The sequence below is a fragment of the Myotis yumanensis genome, unplaced genomic scaffold (assembly GCF_028538775.1).
Source record: "Myotis yumanensis isolate MYYU_CA2020_CCGP unplaced genomic scaffold, mMyoYum1.0.hap1 SCAF_5, whole genome shotgun sequence".
In the NCBI taxonomy this organism is placed as follows: Eukaryota; Metazoa; Chordata; class Mammalia; order Chiroptera; family Vespertilionidae; genus Myotis; species Myotis yumanensis.
The window spans coordinates 89171079-89191533 of NW_027223756.1; the positions used below are offsets into that span (position 1 = coordinate 89171079).

Genomic DNA, 20455 nt, shown 5'->3' on the forward strand with positions numbered 1-20455 from the left:
AACTCCGCTTTAACCTAGAACAATGTGAACAGAATATTCTATTGACAAGCCTTTACCACTCTCCCCTCCCTGCCCCACTTTCTTTCTCGTTTAACATGGGGAACCTATAAACCAACCAGGTTTAACTGACCTCAGATAGCAGCAGACACATTCTTCTCAAGTGCGCAGGGAACATTCCCCAGGCCGGGCCACAAAACCAACCTCAATCAATTGAAAAGGGTCAAGATAATACAAAGTATGTTCTCCCAACCGCATGGGATGGAATCAGAAATCCGAAACAGAGAGGAACTTGGCAGATGAAGAAATCCGTGGAAACGAGTAACAGCAGCGCGGGAGAGCCTGCTCCGAGGCTTGGCCAGCAAATCCGGGAGGAAGAGAAGCGTGCGGGCCGGAGCTGGGAGACAGCTCTGGCTTTGGACGGCGGTATTGTAGGCGGTGGGGGTCTGGGTCTGGGGGCACCCAGGACTCGTCTGTAGATTTGGGGTGTCTGTGAGGTTATAGCCTCCAGAATGGGAACCTAGTCATCTTCTGTGGCCCCTGAGAGCAGCTCCCCATGCTCTGAGGCTGGCAGTGGGGAGCCCACTGGGGCCCTGCTTCTGAGAGCCTGTGCCAGCTGTCCAGATCCACTCCTCCCTTGCTCATTTAGAACACGCTAGAACCCCTTCATTCAGCATTCTGACCCTTTATGGCCCGCAGCCCCCTCCTCTGAGTCTCTACTCCTACACCAACCTCAGTCCCCATCCTAATCTCTGAGTCCCCCCTCCCTGCCCCAACTCACCCTTACTCTTCCCCAACCCCATATCTTTGCACAGGCTGTTCCTGGTGTCCAAAAACCTTTCCCAGGTGTCCACATGGCAAACCATAGGGCACTCTTCCAGGCCTAGCTCAGGTCACCTCCTACGGGAAGTCTGCCATGACTCCTCAAGCAGGATCCTTGCTCTCCGCCATGCAACCCTACCTCACAAGGGTGGAGGCGTTGGCATGGGTATCTGGTAGCCCTGAAGACGTGCCTGAGGAGCCAGCCGTGAGGGGTGCTGCAGGAGTGGGGGGGCTGCTTGAGGAGGGTCAGCACTATGAACTGGCATAATGGCTTTGCTCCCCGGTTCTCATAAGGAACCAAATCCAAACTGCGGGGCTTCTTGGGTGACAGGATTTCCTAACGATTCCAAAAGAGCCCAAGATGCTGCTGAACAGAGTGTGCAGTGTAGACGGGACCGGGACTGCAAAGGCCCAGGTTGATCCAGTGTTGCTGGGCCGTGTGCAGTGTGGATGGGACTGGAGTCCTGGCCCAGGTCGACCCCCAGCTCTGGGGCTCACCTCCCAGCGAGAGCGTTCCCTGGGCGGGTCAGAAAAGCAAACACATCTTTGTCCACTCATCCATCCGTGGACACCAAGGTGCTTCCATGTCTTGGCTATTGTGAATAATGCTGCAGCGAACAAGGAGGTGCATCTATCTCTTCAAAATAGTGTTTTGGATTTCTTTTGATAAACACCCAGAATTGCTGCATCATATGGTAGTTCTAGTCTTAATTTTTTGAGGGACCTCCGTTCTATTTTCCATGGTGGTTGCACCAATCAGCATTCCTCCAAGAGTGCATGAGGGCTCCCTTTTCTCCACATCCTCGCTGACATGTATCCCTTGTCTTTTTTTAGAACAACCATTCTGACAGATGTGCGGTGATATCGCACTGTGGTTTTGGTTTGCATTTCCATAATAATTAGGGATGGTGAACATCTTTTCAATGAAATATTACTCTACCACCACAAAGATGAAACCTTGCCATTTGCAACAACATGGATGAACCTAGAGGGCATTACGCTAAGTGAAATAAGTCAGAAGGAATGGGACAAAAATCATATGATTTCATTTACATGTGGAATATAAAATAAACAAAAAAGAAACAAAAAAAATAAAACAAACTCATAAATATGACAGCAGATTGGTGATTACCAATGGGGAAACCGGCAAGGGGAGGGTGACATGGGTAAAGGGCATCAAATACATGGTGATGGTTGAAAACTAGATTTATAGGGTGAGTAAGCTGTAGTGTACACAGATATAGAATTATAATGTACATCTGATGTACTTATATAATGTTATAAACCAATGTTACCTCAATTAAAAACAAAAGAAAATCAGCCCTAGCTAGTTTGGCTCAGTGGATAGAGCCTCGGCCTGTGATCTGAAGGGTCCTGGGTTTGATTCTGGTCAAGGGCATGTGTCCGGGGTAAGGGCTCAATCCCCAGTAGGGGGCGTGCAGGAGGCAGCCAATCAATGATTCTTTCTCCTCATTGATGTTTCTATCTCTCTCTCCCTCTCCCTTCCTCTCTGAAATCAATAAAAAAAATTTAAAAAAAGGAAGAAAAGTGAAACAGAGAGTAATGTTTCCACACTGTGGGTGCTCAGCCTCTGCTGTCTCCTCCCTCTGTCCTCCTGTGTAAGTGGAATCCCATCTGGTGGCCTCGAGCAGGACCCAAAAGTTGGCCTGTGGGCCGTGACCCAGGGACGCTGGCTCAACCGTCTGTGGGCTACACTTGGAGCCACTCGGCTCTGCATTGTCAGAGTCATTCAGGAAACAGTTCTGCATCATCAGAGCTGCCATCCCGCCTTCCTGGGTACATCCTGATTGCCCTCCACCTCAGTCACCCGTGATTTCAACCTTGACCCCAAGTTGGCCTTCTGGGGACTGTCCCAAGATGAAAAGACACGCTCCTGGGCCAAAGCCCTTGTCTATGACTTTGGGGTTCTGTGATGTTCCAAAGCCAGGAGGAAAAGCAGGAATCGGGAATCCAGCCAGGCCCACCCTCCGCTGGGCTTTAAAACCTGCCCAGGACTCCAATCCTGACTCTCCAAGCAGAATTCTCCACATTCCCGGTGGTGTTTCCGTTGAACCCCAAACCTCAAACACATCCTGATGTCTCATTTCCTCAACGTGCCCGGGTGACTTAGACCAGCTTGTGGGGGTTCATTCGCTCGTTTTGAGTCACAGGAAAGTGTGTTGAAGGAAGGGTTTCTCATCTCAGAAGTAGGTGGTTGTTTCATCTCACATAGTCGGTTCCCACCAACCTCGGCCCGCTCCTGTGGGGCTCACTGAAGGAGCTCCTGACCGACTCTCCCCTGCCGGACAGGCTCTGGGCCCTCGGAGACAGTGGGGCAGCCCTGGCGACAGGCAGGGTCTGGGGGCCCTGGCAGGTCTGAGCTGAGCTCCTGAGTTCACCACGATCAACCATGTCCACCTCTGCAAAAGGGGGTTGTCAGCAGCTCTCTTGGTGGGGCACGGTCTGGTGGACAGGCCTGCACTATGCCGGGCACACAGTAGGTGTGCATGAACGCATGGGGCTGTTATGAGAGAGCTAGTGGAACTCTAAAGAGTAAGCCCACACATTCTACATAATTCTGCTGGTCACGGGGAGGGGGCATTGTGGGCGGGGGCAACTGGCATGACAATCTCGATGTCACCAGCAACTGTCTGTCCCGAGCTGACTTCTGCTCAGGGAGTCACTGTAGGACCTAACTTTGTATTGGAACTTTCTCGATTGTAAATGGGCACCTCTTGGGTGTCTTTTTAAGTGGGAGGAGCCTTGAAAGGGTTTTGCCTAGAGCAGTGGTCGGCAAACTGCGGCTCTCGAGCCACGTGCGGCTCTTTGGCCCCTTGAGTGTGGCTCTCCCACAAAATACCACGTGTGGGCGCGCACGTACAGTGCGATTGAAACTTCGTGGCCCATGCGCAGAAGTTGGTATTTTGTGGAAGAGCCACACCCAAGGGGCCAAAGAGCCGCATGTGGCTTGCAGGCTGCAGTTTGCTGACCACTGATAGAGGAAAAATTTTTCTAATTGCTATATTGTTGTTGCTTTGTTTGGGCGAGAAACGATTTGAATTTGTGTTGCACTATTCATAATAGGCAAATGGTAGAGACAACCCAAGTGTCCATCAAAGACTGAATAAACAAACATGACGTGGCCCATCCATACAGTGGAATATTCCTCAGCCACAGGAAGCACTGAAGCACCGACTACAATGTGCATGAACCTGAAAACATCGTGCTGAGGGCAAGAAGCGAGATGCAAAAGGCCACACGTTGTATGAGCCCATGTATACAGAATGCCCAGAATCAGCGCGTCCATAGGCACAGAAAGCAGATGGGCGGTTGCCATGGGATGGGGGTGATTGCTCCTGGGGGCTGGTTTCCTCTCGGGTGATGGGAATGTTCTGGAACTAGAGAGAGGTGATGGCTGCACAACATAGAGAGCATAAATGCCACAGAGTTGTACACTTTACATGGCTCATTTTATGTGAATTTCGCCTCAAAAAACAAAATCGGTTTTAAAAAGAAGCAATTGGGAATCGAAGCTTCGATTGTAAAGCTTCACTTTTTTAAAATGAAGTTCTTTTTGTGAATGTGATTGTGAAATAAAATTCATCGAGGGAGACATGGATGGCAACACATGGCATGTACCTATACACAATGCGTTCACATGTGTACAAGGTGCGTACACATGTTCAGTGGGTATTACTCTGTCTTAAAAATGAAGAACATTCTGACACAGGCTGCAACCGGGATGAACCTTGAGGACATGATGCTGAGGGAAACAAGCCAGGCACCGAAGGACAACATTAGTGACTCCGATTATATGAGGTCCCTAGAGGAGTAAGATTCATGGAGAGTAGAACGGTGGGTGCCCGGGGCTGGGGAAGAGGAGGAGTGATGAGTTGGTGTTTAATGGGAACAGACCTTCCGTTTTGCAAGATGCAGGGCGTGGAGATGGATGGTGTGATGGCTGCACAACAGTATGAATGTACTTAATGCCACTGAACTGGACACTTAAAAATAGTTATGGTGGTGAATTTTCTTATGTGTATTTTACCACAATTTTATAAATAACTAGGAAAGAAGGAAAGAAAATCCTGTCACCTCCCCCATCAACTAAACCATCTTCCTTGACCCAGTCAATGAGAGAGAGAGAGAGAGAGAGAGAGAGAGAGAGAGAGGAGCTGGGAAGCTCATACAACTCAAGAAAGTAGAATGGAAAATGGAAAAAAGAGAGAATTTTCTCCCGCCATTGGCCTTCCCTGGGAGGGCCAGACAGGGACGGTGACCCGACTGGCTGGGGTGTGCCGTGAGGGTCAGAGGACCATGATACAAGAGAAAGGACAACTCTGTGACCTCAAACAGATGTCCTAGAGAGCAGGCGCTCAGGAGGCTGAGGGCCCCTGGGATTTCTCCAGCTGGAAAAGATCGATTCTGTGTGCACGTCTCAGTCAGGGCCTGAAGAGAGAACCATAGCCCATGGCTCACACTCCAGCTCCTCAAGTTTAAATGCAGGCGGTTTCTATGCACGAATGCCAAGCCCTTTCCAGTAAGTCTCACTGTCAGCTTAAAAATAACCACCGTGGAGGCCGGGACAAGAGCATGATACAGGCCAGCAGTGCCACAGAGGGCAGTGGCATCTGTCCCCTTCAAGTGGAAAGTCCCCTGGCCGAACCTCTGAATTAAAGGCCACATCCTGCTTTTGGACACGACCGTCATTATCCAAATGGTGCCCAATCATGGGCTTGGTCCAGGGACCCCCATTCTCTCCCCAGACCTTCATACGATGGCACAGAAAGCGCTTGGCCTCCTGCCCCTCCTGCACCCGACACCAGCTTTCTTTAGAATGAGATTCCCACAAGGAGGAATAATGTAGTTGCTTATCTAATATAGACAGAGCCACCTCTCGGCTTGCTCCTGGCCAGTAGCGCTAGAATATATCGGCCTTGCTATCGCAGTGCGAGCGCTCACTATCACAGCAGCCATCATGTTAATAATAACCATCTGAATCAGTAATGACAAAAACCACTGCAACTGGCTGGAGGAGGGGGAAACGGGGAGGTGTTGGGTATAGAGTTTCAGTTTTGCAAGACAAATTCTAGAGAGCGATTGCACAACAATATGAATATTCTTAACACAACTGAACTGCACAGTCAACATGATTAAGATCGTAAATTTTATGTTATGTTATTGTAAACCACAATTAGTAATTTTACTAAAACTACGATGGGTCTCAGTGCCTAAGTGTTTAGAATATGCTGGGAACTCTGCTGTGATCCACACAACAGCCCTGAGAGATCGATGTTATCACCACTTTACAGACGAGGAAGAATGACTCCCGAAGTCACCGCTATCAACAGGGGAGCCGACTTACACCCCGTCTGTCCGGCTCCAGCGCTCTGCTCCTGCCAGCACACCCAGAGCCTCTCCATCACTCTGTGACCTCTCTGCTCGCCCGCAGGAGAGGAAAGCCCTCAGTCGCTTATCCCAGGATCTAGAACCAGAGGAATCGGAGTTCGGGTCTACCACATTGTTCTTAGAACCAAGACCCCCACTTCCTTTAAAAAGCGTGTTTATGGTTCAACAATGGCTACATCTTGTGTTGGGTCTTTTTTTGGCTCTTGGAGTGGAAACTCTGCCCTTTGTCTTTAGTACAAAGAAACAACATTCATAGCAGACCACTATCTCTGAAGTCCTTCTGCTCTGGTCCTCAGAGAGGATGCTGGCTTTCGATGAAGGTTAGCGTAGGAAAACCATTGGAAAGCTGCAGATTTGTTCATTTATTCAACTATAATGTTTCTTATGATGTAAAAGTTTTTAAGGTTAATATAAATATATAATTATATTGATGTATTATATATTTCCTATATTGATATAATTTATATATCAGTGATATATTTTATTTATTAGTGATATATTCTTTCTTATCTTACCCTATTTATTATATTACATATTTATTTGAACTAGTATTTCTCCCTTAGCTAACAAATGGTTATCAAGAGTGGAAAAAATATTTTAACAAAATATATTTGAAATATAACATTGCTTAAATATAAGGTGTTCATGCTAATTTGATACATTTATATACTGTATGCATACAGGATTGCCACTGCAGTGATAATTAGCACCTCTGTCACGTTACATATTTGTCATTTCCTTTTAGTGGTTGGAATATTTCAGTTCCAGTCTCAGCAAGTTTGATGATTATAATAATGTTGTTTATTCATTTTAAAAATAATAGTGTTGTTTACATGTGGACAAAATATGTTAAATAACGATGAGGCTAGCACGGATGACATCTATTCCATTTTCTTCTTTTACCTGAAATCCTAAACTGTGTGCCTTTCTAGAAACCTGAATCATAATCTTTAAGAGCGTCACTGGTGGTCAGGCCCAACCTGCTTGGCCAGATGGTAAACTGAGGTCCCGAGGGTTTAGGCAGTGCGCCCAAGGTCATGACTCAGAGTGCGCACACAGCACGGCCACCAGAAAGCAAATCAAAGAGATATTTAAAGACCCACTAAACATAAACACAGCGTGAGCCATGCCAGCCCACATCACGTAATTTCTCTGGAATAGGCTTCTGATAAGGATCACATTTCCATTTCCCTTTATATTTTTCCAACAACAGCTCATGATACAATTTGTACAGCTCCGTGTAACTTGGACTGGGGAAAATTTTGGGAAGAAGAAAAAAAAGTCCGTGTTTCAAAGGAACCAGATCTGATAAGGGAACAGAAATATTTACTCCATTATTTCAAGAGGCAGGTTCTTTGTTTCTCAGACGCTTCCTGTTTTAAAAATAGCTTTCCACAACTGTTCCAGGACTTGAGTGTACTTTTCTATGAAATTGACTTTGAAGATGTGATTTCATTTACTTGGAGCAAGTTGCAGATAATCAGTCATTCTTTTTCCAAAATGATGTTAAGACCAGGTATCCTGAGCCCTTGGGTTCTGGTCCAACTGCAGCCGGAGCTGGATCACTGGACCTGGAGAGGGTGGGAACCCGCTGTCACAGGTGGGAGCCGGGGGACGTCACCTCCTAAGGGGACAAAGGCTTCCAACCATTAGGGCAGTAAGTCAACAATATCACAAAATCAGAAGTTGCCGCTCATCTGAAGATGTGACTTGCAGAAATAGAGTGTTACTTTTCATTTTGTTAGGTGTGATCACAGCACAGCGGTTATGGGGAAAGGTGCCACATTTTTTAGCAACACATACTTGAACATGGATGGATAACATGACGTCACAACCAAATTGTCTTAAGGCACATCTGCCAAAGGGAGGAAAGGGAGAAAGGGACTGGTGAAGCGAAAGTGGCAAAATCAAGACGAGAGTTGATGCTGGGAGATGGTTGTGGGGATTTATTGTGCTCTTCTTGCTACTATTATGGTTGGAGATTTTCATCAGATGTTTTTTCACACTGGATACTTTGTTTTTCAGGAAAGGGTGTGAGTGTTCTCTGTCAAGGAAGAGGCAGAATAGAGCCGGTGGGAGTGGGGATGGGTTGGTGGATGTGAGGCTGTGTACACAGCAGATGTGTGTGTATGCGTGTCTGTGTGTATGTGTGGCTGGGGAAGAAGGAAAAAGATTTAAAACTGGCTAATAACCTTATTTTGGAGGGGACTGAGAACTTCTAAGAATCAGATGAAAAAGTCATGGACAAAAACAAACAAATATACACAAAATACACAAACATTGAAGCCATCCCATTCCCCTTGGTAAGAACTCTTTTGATCCATTGCATGGTCTTCAACTCAATGCATTGCAAGGTCTTCAATTCAACGTATGGTCTTGCATTTATAGGGCATAAAGAGCCTCTTTCTGTGTCTTTTCTGGGTACATTGAAAATGTAACGCAGCAGCAGGCATAAGAAACAAAGCTTTTCTAAGACCAGCCAAACACCGAGCCACCACCACTGGCGGGTTTTGGGGCTCTGTGCAAATAACTACAGACACTGCGCCTTGGTTTTCCCATCTGGAAAATGGGCTAACACCCCACCCTCCTCACCTACAAGGCTTCTCTGAGGTTCGAACAAAATGATAGAAGTTGAACAGCTCTGAAAACTGTGAGGTTTTTGCCAAATAGTGTGGGTCTCGTGTTCAAGTAGGGAGCTCTGACCACCTTGGAGAAAGGCGATGTGGTCCTTCCCTGTGGGGCCATGATGGTGGGGAGCCGCGGCACTGCGTTTTCAGGTGTATTCTGGTGGCTCCTCCACGGGAGGAGGAAGCCTTGGGAATCACCTCCAGCCACATTCTGGAAGCTGCTTACTTTTCCAGAGGATTAGGGGCACCTGGCAGATTAGGAAACCCATAAGCCTCACACCAGGCCTCTACATGTCACTACTCTGACCTTCTCCTCAAAACTGTAAAGGTGCCAAGACTAAGGAAGTCCCAGGAACTGTCCCAGCCCAGAGGCACCTCAGGAGACATGGCGACTAAATGCAACATGGGGTCCTGGGACAGAAAAAGGACACTCGGGGAAACTGAGGAAATTGAATAACATATGGACTTTAGTTAATAATAATGTCTCAATATTGGCTCCTTAACTGTAACAAATGTACCATACACATGTAAGATGTTCAAAACGGAGAAATGTGTGAGGCCTTATGGGAACTCTCTGTAGAATCTTTGTGATTTTTCTGCAAATCTAAAACTGGATTTGAAAAGTAAAATTAAAGTGTAAAACCAAGCAAATATATAGTCAGCCTTTGTTATCCACAGGGGATTGATTCCAGGGCCAACACAGATACCAAAACCCCAGGATGCCCAAGTTCCTTATATAAAATGGTGTGGTATTTGCATGTAACCTACCTATCTTCTCATATACTTTAAATTAGCTCTAGGTTACTTATAATACCTAATACAATGTAAATGGTATGTAAATAGTTGTACTATTGCTTAGAGAATAATGATAAAAAAAAGTCTGTGTGTGTTTGGTACAGACGCATAGGTCTAGCTACACAGTACACGTCAGCAATAGCGTAACATTTCCCCCCAATATTTTGTATCCGCTGTTGGTTGAATCCATGGATGCAGAATCCGCAGACATGGAGGGCCGACTGTACCTCTCAGAATGACTGCCTGGTTTGGATAAAGCATTTGGAATCAGGCAGCTGAGAGCCACCATGCAGGGATCGGGGGTTGTCAACAGCCCTACCCCGGCTGGAGCAGGAAGGGGAGAGAGCAAGGACTGGGACCCAGACACGCAGAGCACTGAGAAGGAACTTTTCAAAAGGGCTTCTGGGGTCTAACTCCGATGGGGCTGGGCTGCGTGTGACCTGTGATTTCCGTCAGGGCTGGTCCTGGAACATTCTGGGCCTATTTAGTCCTGGTGTTAGCATCTCCCCGGCTTCTTGCATAGTTTTGGGATTGGAGGTTTCTCTGGATAAAGGCTGTTCTAAGGCTGTGTTCTGGCTGCTTAGATTCCATCTTTATCATCTTCACCAGAGAGAAGTTGTATTGTCTGCCTGAGGACAGTGAAAACCAAAGCAGGGCACAGTCTGCAGTGTCCTCAGCAAGTCCTGAGGTCATCCCAGCAGTTATGTCCAAGCTTCTGGAATGTTCCGGGGGAATTCAGCTGTGTCCTAGTGGAGAGCTCTCCCAGTCTGCATTTCCGAGCTCATGGTGTGAAGGATGCCCCTCATGGGGATCAAGCCTCAGTGAACTGTATGCGGGAACCTCTTTAAACAGCAGCGAGGTGACAAAGGATTGCATCCTTGGGGGACAGGACGACCCATGAATTGGCTTTCTCTGTGGTCCTAGAAGCTACTCAAACAGGATTTAAAGAGAAACACTCAACCTAGTTCTCCACGTCACTGTGCCTGGTCTGCCTCTGTGACATCACGTGTGAACGTTACTGCAAGGAAAACAATATTTAAATGAAAGGGAAGAAGAGAGTCTTTGTGTTTTGTATTAAAATATTTTATATTAATCATTCAAACTTAATTTTTATACAACGAATGCATACATCGCCAGGGATCTGTCTTAGGTCGGGGAGGCGGCAGGGTGGGTGCACCCTGGCGCTGGTACTCGGAGCAGCTATGAGCAGAGCGTGGCAGGCCAGGAGGCGCCGCCCGCTCCCTCTGCCCGTTCCAGGTGGGGCACTGTCACCGACTGGGCTGTCACAGTGGAGAGGTGATGGCGGTGGCGGTGGCCTCTGCCTTTCCAGGCCTCCCTGCAGGGTGAGCCTCATTTCCTCGCCTGGGACGAGCCGCCCAGAGCCTGAGGCCTTCTGACCAGCGAGTGCTTGACCTACAGTGGCTGTCACATGTCACAGGTGAGACGGGACCACCGTGCGAGCGTGTGTATATACAGACTCGAGGCTTTTCCTGTTGACAACCCGCCACGGCAGTCCTGCCCCGCGCACGTGCTCGGCTGCCTTTGCCTAGGCGGGCATGTCAGCCTTGCTGAGCGCGATGGCCAGCTCCAGGTCCTCCTGCTCCTGCCGCCGCAGCCGCGCCAGCCTCTCCTGCTCCGCCTTCTCACTCTCCCGCTTGGCCCACGCCAGCTGCTGCTCCTCATTGCCAAACTGCAAAGAAAAAACGCAGATTGGGTTACATGGCTTGGGAGCTGCAGCCACCGGCCAGGGGTGGGGTGCATAGGGACAGGGGAGGAGAGCCAGAAAAGGCCTGTCAAAGGTGGGCAGGGAGCAGGGAACCGCACGCAATGCTGGGATGCATGGGTGAAAAACCAGAAAAAGCCAAAAGCTTGTATCTTGGTTGGAGCTGGGAAGGGGACACGCATGCCCCAGCCCTGACACCCAGTCTGGGAGGGGTCACATGCGTGGAGAAGCAGGGCTAGTCTGACCTTAGCCGCCACCTTGGACCTCAGAGAAACTAGCCACCTGCCCCTGCAGGGACGGAAGCAGGCGACACGACGCATCGGTGTGGGGACACTAATGCCAGCCGTCCCCCGGGACTGAGTCTAGGAGGCTTCCTATGCTGGGAGCAGCCCCTGCTCAGCCTCCTCAGGGGCTGGAGGGGCGTCTCTAAAAGCAGCTGCGGAGCAGAGGTCAGCTGACCCCAAGGAGCTAGGACAGCGAGCCTGCAAAGCCTGGGCCTCGAAGGCAGGCTGCTGACGCGGTGGCGACGGGCGCTGGGACTGCAGAGTCTGGCTTGAACAGATCTCTGATTTCCAATGTGCAAAAAGGTCTGGAGGCCAAAAGGGCGGCGACAACGGTCTTGAAAGGTGGCCTCTCCTCCCGCTCAGCCTCGCTCCGGCTCGCCACAACGGTGCCCTGGCATTTACGCTGCCATTCAGTCCACAAGGTTTTCACTGTTGACGTCCTTCTCCAAAAGGTTCCATTTGTTAAAAAACATTTTTTTTTTTCAAACAAGGGAGAAAACCATTACAACTCCAAGATGGGTGATTTCAAACCATTTGAGGTCCCTTAGCTCTAAGGAAAGAAAAGAAGAGCCAGATCCACCCGCTTTTTTCCCGGGGTGGGTCCCTGGCTCCCCCGGGCTTCCCCGAGGTCCCGGTAACTCTGCTCTGTCTCCCAGTGAGACACCTCTGGCCCCGTGGGCCCGGACGCGAGAGCAGAGCTGCGGTCTGTTCTGGGCCTTGGCCTCCCTTAGCCAGAATCTCCGTTCTCAGCACTGACTCTGACAAGCCCTGGGTGACACCGATCAAGCAGCAGGCCGGCCCTCTGACAGGTGCCCAGGGGAGCAGACAGACCGAGAATCCCAATCCACACAGCTCCCGTGGAGGCCCTTGCAGGCCCACCAGGGCACGGGGAAAAGGAAGTGTGACAGGAATGCACAGCTACTTCTCCACACACACAGAGTCCGCGTGACAGCCCAGGAGGTGGGATTCCAGACAGATGGCAACACCACGGCCTGTGGAGGGGAGGTGGCGGGAGAGCCAAGTCCTCAGCAGCCTGATTCTCCTGGGGTTGGGGAGGCGGTGGGGCTGTCAGCTGTTGCTGCAGGAAGTCTGGGTACAGGATAGTATCCAGGCCTCCAGGGTCCACCTGTGCTCTGGGTATGCAGGCTGGGGTGAGGGGCTGGGCTGAGACAGGCTGTAGGCCCCAGAGAAGAGCTGAGAGTTACCCTCAGCTCCTCGGGCCAGCGAGGGGGGTGACTGAATGGGCAGTTTTGAATGATTCGTGGTTCGATGGCCGATGTGGGCGTGAGAGAGGGCCAGAGGGTGGGGATCCGGCAGGGGAGTGGGGAAGGGTGATGGAGGGAGGCTAGTCTGAAGCAGAGGTGTCCTGGCGGAAGAGGGGGGCAGCCCAGGAGCCTCTCCCCACCGGGCCTGGGAGTCAGCATGAAGTGCCATTCTGGGAGGAAAAGTTAAGTCTTTGTCTCGTTGAGAAACTGCCCAGAAAAACTGTTCCCCACCCTTGTTTCCACCACTGGGCACAGATAAGCCCCAACACTCTGTGGGGAATTTTCCAACACCTCAACAGGAGAAAAACAAGGAAAAAACACAAATGCTGGTGGAAATGACTCCAGGGTGCTGCTGACAGGAGAGGGAGGGGACAGGTGCGCTGCCAGGGACCCTGTCCCCTTGCCTGCCAGCGGAGGGATGGGTGGGGGCTGACGAGTGATGCCATGGGTTATCCAGACCAAAGCCTTGGTTCCCGTGGTCCCCACGCAGCCCGCGTGTCTCAGAGCCGTCTGTTCACAGGTCTGCATTTCAAATGAAACGGCTGACAGGACGTTCCAGGTGCCTCCTGAGTGACTGGTTCAAGGCCAGCTCAGGCCCCCCCGTGGAGACTCGATCAAGCACATGGTGGACGTGCGCCGGAGAAACATCGTAGACCGTGACGTCCGAGAGAAAACTGGCGGAGGGGGTGTCTGTCTCCAATCAGATGACAGTCCTTCCTGGGCCCTGGTGGAGACGCCGGAACAAGCCTGTTCTCCAGTCCTCTGACCGGGAGGCGTCACGATGGCCAGGTCCAGATGCCAGCGGGCAGCTCTGATCTCTGTATCACTCTGGTGCCATCATGGGGCTGAGCCACACAGTGGGCACGAGGATGCTGCCCCTCCAAGACCCCTGCCCGAGGGTGCCCACGCGGGAAGAACGCTCTGCGGTTTTATTATTGATCCTCGATTCATGAGGGCCAGGTGCCATTCCTCCGGGGACCGACATCCGCATCCTGAACATCTAACGCACTGCCACCACACCACCCGAGGGACACTCTAGCTGCCTCCCATTGGCTCACTTATTCTGATGTTGAAATTGCATCCAACTCACTCCACAAGGCAAAGCTTGGCCCCCCCCCGCCCCCCCGACATTTGCTCTGCTCTCAATGCAGACTTCCGGAAAAGTGCCGTCTTGCTAAGCTATAAACACTGCTTCCTAATAAACACATCCGCATGAGACAGAAAGGCCGGTTTTTAAAGAAATCTCGGAGAGGTTTCCCGTGAACAAGCACAAGTCACCCATTGATGGAAACTTGGGACTTGTAAATTGGAGGGTTCTAGGTGGCAGGGCTGGGGTGCCAAAGGGGGACCACATCTATGTATGACATTGGTGCCTGAACTCTAACACGAACCAAGCTACCTTTGCAGAGGTAACACCATGTCTTGGCGGCACTCAGAACATCTGATCTGAAAGCCACACTGCCAGTCTGCTGGGCGGTGAAAGACCCCTCAGTTTTTACTGGGGAGCTAACATACACCAGAGAAACCCCTTTGGCCTTCTTTGAGTTAGCACAAATCCAGGTCCAGTGTACCCTGAAACCACAGGCTAATGGGCTGGACCCCCGACGCCATGAACATGCAAAGACATCCTGATTTCCCAGAGGGAGACAGGTTTTAACATTTTTGGACCATGGTATGACCAAGGGGAACAAACTGTCTCTCCTCCGCCCATCCCATCAGAGGGGGCAGAATCGCACTGATTTCCAGATTTCCTCTGGAAAACCTGGGGCATCCGAAGCGGGAAAGGTGATTTTAAACAAAAAAACAGAGCTGCAAACTCCACTGGGCAGAATCAGATTCCCCACCTGGAAACGAGGGTGATTAAATACCAGAAGATTCTTAAAATCAAAGTTAACCTGTTAAACGTGTTCTGGAATGACCAGAAGTGTTGAGCCAATTGATAATTTAAAACCTTGGGTTTTTTTTTTTAATGTTTTCCAAAACCTAGCCATCGGGAGGGTGCAGGGTCCACAGGAAACAGAGTTATGCATTTCAGAAAGAGAACAGTCATTTCTTCAAATTGCCATTCAAATCCACTTACCCCTCTGCCCTGCCCAAAACAGAGTACCTGAGTCATGCATGAATGGCTCTATTTTTTCATCAGCATTTAATATTTTTTCCACTGAAAAACAAACGTGGTCCTATTCAAAAAACCGTAGATAAAGCAGGTTTTGTTTCTGGCTTTTATTAACAATGTCTCCATTTGTACACATTCACAGTGTGCACAGGCTGTCAACAAAACTGAGCTAACTGCAGTTGTAAAATATTTACAGGTCGCCAAGAGCCAGGAACATAGCAGCGTATTGGGCAGCTTCAATAAGCCACAGGATAGCTGGGCACGAGGTGGGTCTGAAATGAATCGGGCGTTCACGGGGCACGGATATGGATGGCAGAGGTTGTTTTAAGAAGGATATTCTAGGAGTCAAAGCATCTATAAATAATGCACGTCACACCTAGCCAGAAAACAAGATACTTGGCAAATCTGAACGAAGAAAACTTAAAAAAAGAAAGAAAAGAAAACGTGGGTGCCCAGCAGACAGTAAAACCGATTCTGGGAAGACAAACTCTGAATCTGAGAACGAGATCTTTGGATACTGATGACGGTGCCAAAAACACCAAAAGTGACAGCATTTATAATCTGGAATCTTTTTCATACCAAGAAATAGCCAGACTTCTGAAAAGGCACTTGAATTTGCTTAAATAGCTTTTGGAGGGTTTGGGGTTGGGGTTTTTGTTTTTTTGGGTTTTTTTTGGCAAAAGGGCTTCAGAGTGGTTGTTCTAGGCTGGATTTCTCTTTTCACCAGAGCTGGTAACTGAAATAAAAGTTTTTAAAAAACCAAACTGCTCTTCCTTCATGCACCCGCCTGGGTCCTTTACTTCGTACTTGCTGCACAAAACGCGCTGAGGAGGGACAGTTAGAATTCTTGCACAGAGACCCTTTGGGGACAGCGAGATCCTAATGTAACTTTTGCAATCTTGCTTTAACACTTCAGAAGTGTCTGACATCTCGGCTTCCAAAAGTCAATGAGCACAACAGCCTCCGGGCAAGAGAAATAATACAGAGGGTCGACCGGGACAAGGAAAGGGAAAGAGAGACCGACGGGGCGGCCACCAGCTTGGGCCACCATGCTGGAAGGACATGTGCCCTCATCACAGAGTATCCAAACCATAGCACTTTTTTTATTGAGAAACATTTTTTTCTTACAGAAAGCAGCAGTACAGAATAAATAACACAGTTGATGGCATGAGGTACCAGGAAACGTAAGCCAAAAAAAAAAAAAATAGCCCCAAAGAAGCTGCAAGCGGAGGGGAGGGAGTGGAACGGAGGCGAAGAACTCAACTTACAGAGGTGAAGTCTGCAAAGCCCAGGGAAGAGGCTTTAGAAGGCTTAGCTGAAGAGGAGGGAGCAAATGGATCTTTTCCACTAAACGGGTCCCCAAACCCCCTTTTATTTTGGAACGGGTCACTGCTGTCAGCCCCGAGCGGCTGGAATGGATCGGGGGAGTCGGGAAAGTCTGCAGAACCGAGCTGGCTTACAGGTGTACTTTTACCTGGAAAGTTCAGGAGACAGAAAAAAAAAAAAAGAGAAGAGAAAAAAGAAAGACAAGTTACTGACCACAGACAGAACAGAGTCCATGAAATGGGGTTGCTGTGGATGAACTGTGCCCACCCCCGCCCCACCAACTCATGTTGAGATCCTCAATCCCAGGACCTCAGAATGTGACTATATTTGCAGAGGCCTGGAAAGAGGTAATTAGGTAAAAATGAGGTCATTACATGGGCCCTAAGCTGAATGGTGTCCTTATAAGAAGAGATCAGGAAGACACAGGGGTAGACCTGTGAGGACACAGGGAGGAGGCAGAGCCAAGAGAAGCCTCAGGAGAAATCAACCCTGCTGACACCTTGACGTCACACTTCCAGCCTCCAGAACTGAGAACAATAGACGTCTGTGGTGTAAGCTGCCCGGTAATGGCAGCCCCAGCAGACACATACGGGGCAAGGAGGTCTGCCCGGTGACTGAGCAGCAGCTGAGAGCAGGACCTGCCCACAGTGGTCCGCCTGCCTTTGTAAGTCACAATTTAATGGCATGCCAATGCCAATAAGCTGTGCCATTGTTCACGGTCTTCTATGCTGCTGTCATCCAGGACAACAGAGTTGGCCACTTGGGATGGAGAATGGAAAGCCTGCAAGGCTAAAAATATATTGGTTATAGCCTTTTACAAGAAAACTGCATCCCCTCGCATAGAGAGGATGTTTAGCTCTGATGCCTGGCAGGCAGTAAGCAAGCCATATGTGAGACTGAGGGATGCTCCAGGCCCCCAGAAGTCAGAGCCAGGCCAGCTGGGTACCCTTTGAACCCCAAAAGGAAACGGAGGACTCCCAACTGCAGCTCTGCTCTGCCAGAGATACTCAGATATGGGTGGGTACCTCCCCCAGTGTCTGCAGTTTCCTGTCCAGCTCCTGTCTAGTCTCCTCCAGTCCTCTGCACCTCTTCCCACTGAGAGTAGCGCCATGTGTGAGGGTGGCAGGGGAAGCGTCCAGGGGAGGACATGCAGCAGGTCCTCTTTGGGGTGGCTGGCTCAAAGCCCTGAAGAGTTGCCTTGGGGACAGCCCAGGCGGTGGCACCATCTGAGGCTTGATCACAGACAGACATGTCCTCACACAGAGCACACTGGGAGGGTGTGTGTGTAGGTGTCTTGGAGCACCTGCAGCCACTTCTGGGTCCAGGGAGACCGGCTCTCATGTGTACACGGTGCCAGTGTAAGGACACCACACCCATGGGCAAGGGTGCCCTGGGAGACAGCGTCCAGAGGGATGGGGACACAGGGAACAAATGCTGACCTCCTGGCCTGGCAACCCTTGTCCCCTTTCCACAGCCATTTCCACTGCTCTGACTGCCCTGCACTGCCCAGGCCGGCTAGTCTCTCACACCTCCACCTCCCCTGGCACCTCCCTTGGCCACTCCTCCCCTGCAGCCACCCCCACTGCCTTGACCACCTCCCATGGCACTGACTTCTGTCCTGGTCTAGCCTCCAGCACACCTGAGGGGCCCCGAGGGGCAGCTCCATGTGGGTGGTGGAGCTCAGCACACTATAGGTGCCAACAAAACCCACCCTATCCCTGGTTCCAGCCAGGGACACATGGGAGCCAGGGACTCAAGGCCTTTGGGGGAACCACTCTGAGAAGCTAGAAGGGACTAAAGGACCTCTAGCTTCCCTCCTCTGCAAGAAAGAGCAATATTCACTGGTACACTCTTGGGCTAATTGTTTTTACCAGAAACTAAAATGATGGACCAAACAGCAGAATTCTAACCCGGGAGAGGGCAAGAGCTGCTGGAGATGGGCTGAGAGCCCCAGGGAAGGGCACAGACTCTGTTCCCGGCAGCAGGTCTGGGGCAGCTGCCTGACTTTTGGGGCATTCCTTGCAAGTCTGGCTGGTCACAAAGAACAGATGCCTAAGCAGGATAAAGAGGTCAAGCCGATCCCAGCCAGGGGTCCGAGTGTTCAAGTACATCGCCCACTACTGTGTTTTTCTTCTTTTTAATTAAGAACTTCCTCCCCTGGTTTGTTTTTTTGTTGTAGACTTTTTAAATTGCTTTTGGGGGTGTGGTAAGAATCCAGCCTGCTGGGATTTGAAGCTGAGGTTTCTGACAAGCAGAGATGATGGGGAGATGAAAAGCATCGTTCACATCAAGAATTGCTCACGCCTGGTTTGGCTGGTGCCGAAACCGTTGTTATTTAGAAATCATGACTGTGTTCATATGAAACCAGGGCACATCAACTGCTCTTGTTTTCAGAGGGGGGAAAACACAACGGTTTTTTCTCGGTCATCTGTTTTTGCGTTTCAGCACAAGGCTGAATTATTATTGTGCATGACACTTGCAAAGTGGAGGGTGTTGCCAGTTCGGCTGACACTCTGCTTGTGACCAGAGGCTTTCTGAGGAGGACACACGCCAGGACAGCCCCGAATCCAAACTTCTCTCTCTGCATCCCCACTTATTTTTAGCAGCTACACGTTTAAAACATTCTGGGTCTAGTTCCTGCTTTTACATAACCACTTCTGCTAATTCCTTAATCGTTTTCCGATTTTCTGAGGTGTAGCTTATCTCAAACGTGCCAGAAGAACTTTAATTTGCTTCCGTGTCCCTGAACAAACTCATTGCAGTTTTATGCCTTTTCATGGTTCCAAGCACCACGAGAAAGGATCATGACTGATGCAGGTTTCAGAGAAGAAACAAAAAATCTTTCAAAAATTGGCACAAAGGCTAGCCAGGATGATGCCTGGCACGCACGGTTTGGTGTCATCTTCCTAGATTTCTGCCCAGGGAACCACCGGCCCCCGAGTGTAGCAGAAGGCGATGACCAAAGTCAAACGAAATAGAGACCCCTGGGGGCTGCAGGCTGCTGACTTGGCACCCACAGTGATTCTCCAGCACTCAGAGTAGTTTTCATGAACAAGAGGAGAAGGACGCAAGATTGAAGAGAAGGCAAAATAGGGCTTATTTCAAACCGCAGCAGTTTCAACAGTTACCCAAGCGGTGCACCGAAACCGCACACAGGACTGCCTTTAGCAAAAACAATATGAACCCGATGGTTTACCACAGTGTGTGCTGTTAAAAAAAAAACTTGGTGGCCGGCTCCACCCTGGTAGAAATGTCTTCAATTCTCCTATTTCTTAACTTCTCGAGACCTGAGAGCCCCCAGGGCCGGGATCAGCCAAGTGGCCAGGATCAGGGCAGTGACTCCAGAACGAGTTATTGGCAGCGAAGCTCCCAGTTCTGCTTTCCCAACATGCTTTTCAGGAAACCCTGGCCAGGAAGGGTCCCTGAGAGCCAGTGCATGGAAAAACAACAGAACACAAACACACACTCTGCCCCGCCCCCAAACTTCAAAACACATGAACACTGAGAAGTCTGAACGAAGACGGATTCTCTTGTTCAAAATTCTTAGGAGGAGAATGATAGGTTTTGGACGATTTAGGATCTCAACATATCTGATTAATAAAATATCAAAAATATACAAGTGTGACTGTATTCATTCCAACCTTTCCAACCAGATACTTGCTGAGTTCTATTTATAAAATTCAGGGCTATAGTTGGAAAATGCAGTTCTGCAGATGAGAGATAAATACAAAAACAACAGAACAAAATAAAAAAATAAAAAACAAAGGTTTGTGGTCAAGACAGCTACCCCACCTCAGCTATTACCCTACACAACACAGGACATTCTCACAACTGCCATTTATCCCAACATGGGACGTCCACACAACTATCACTCACACTACACAACATGGGACAGCACACAACTGTCACTCATCCTACACAACCCAGGACTTCCATCCTACGGAGGATCCTCACACAACTGTCACTCATCCTACACAACCTGGGACTTCCATCCTACGGGGGATCTTCACACAACTGTCATTCATCCTACACAACCTGGGACTTCCATCCTACGGGGGATCCTCACACAACTGTCACTCATCCTACACAAC

At 49.5% G+C, this 20455-nt stretch overlaps 1 protein-coding gene across 16 annotated transcripts in view; it reads right to left on the bottom strand.

Moving 5' to 3' along the window:
- Nucleotides 1–10711: 10711 nt before the first annotated feature.
- Nucleotides 10712–20455, bottom strand: part of EPS15L1 (epidermal growth factor receptor pathway substrate 15 like 1) — a 101969-nt gene continuing 92225 nt past the window's right edge. For 7 of the 16 annotated variants that reach the window (XM_070416308.1, XM_070416306.1, XM_070416304.1 and 4 more), the window contains 2 exons: nucleotides 16307–16512; nucleotides 10712–11340 (listed from right to left, as the gene is read on the bottom strand). In XM_070416308.1, the coding sequence (XP_070272409.1) occupies nucleotides 11197–11340; nucleotides 16307–16512 (350 nt within the window). In that variant the 3' untranslated portion in view covers nucleotides 10712–11196. Of the gene's footprint in view, nucleotides 11341–16306; nucleotides 16513–20455 lie in introns of those variants that run through there. The other 9 variants (XM_070416319.1, XM_070416309.1, XM_070416307.1 and 6 more) reach the window with 4 other exon arrangements.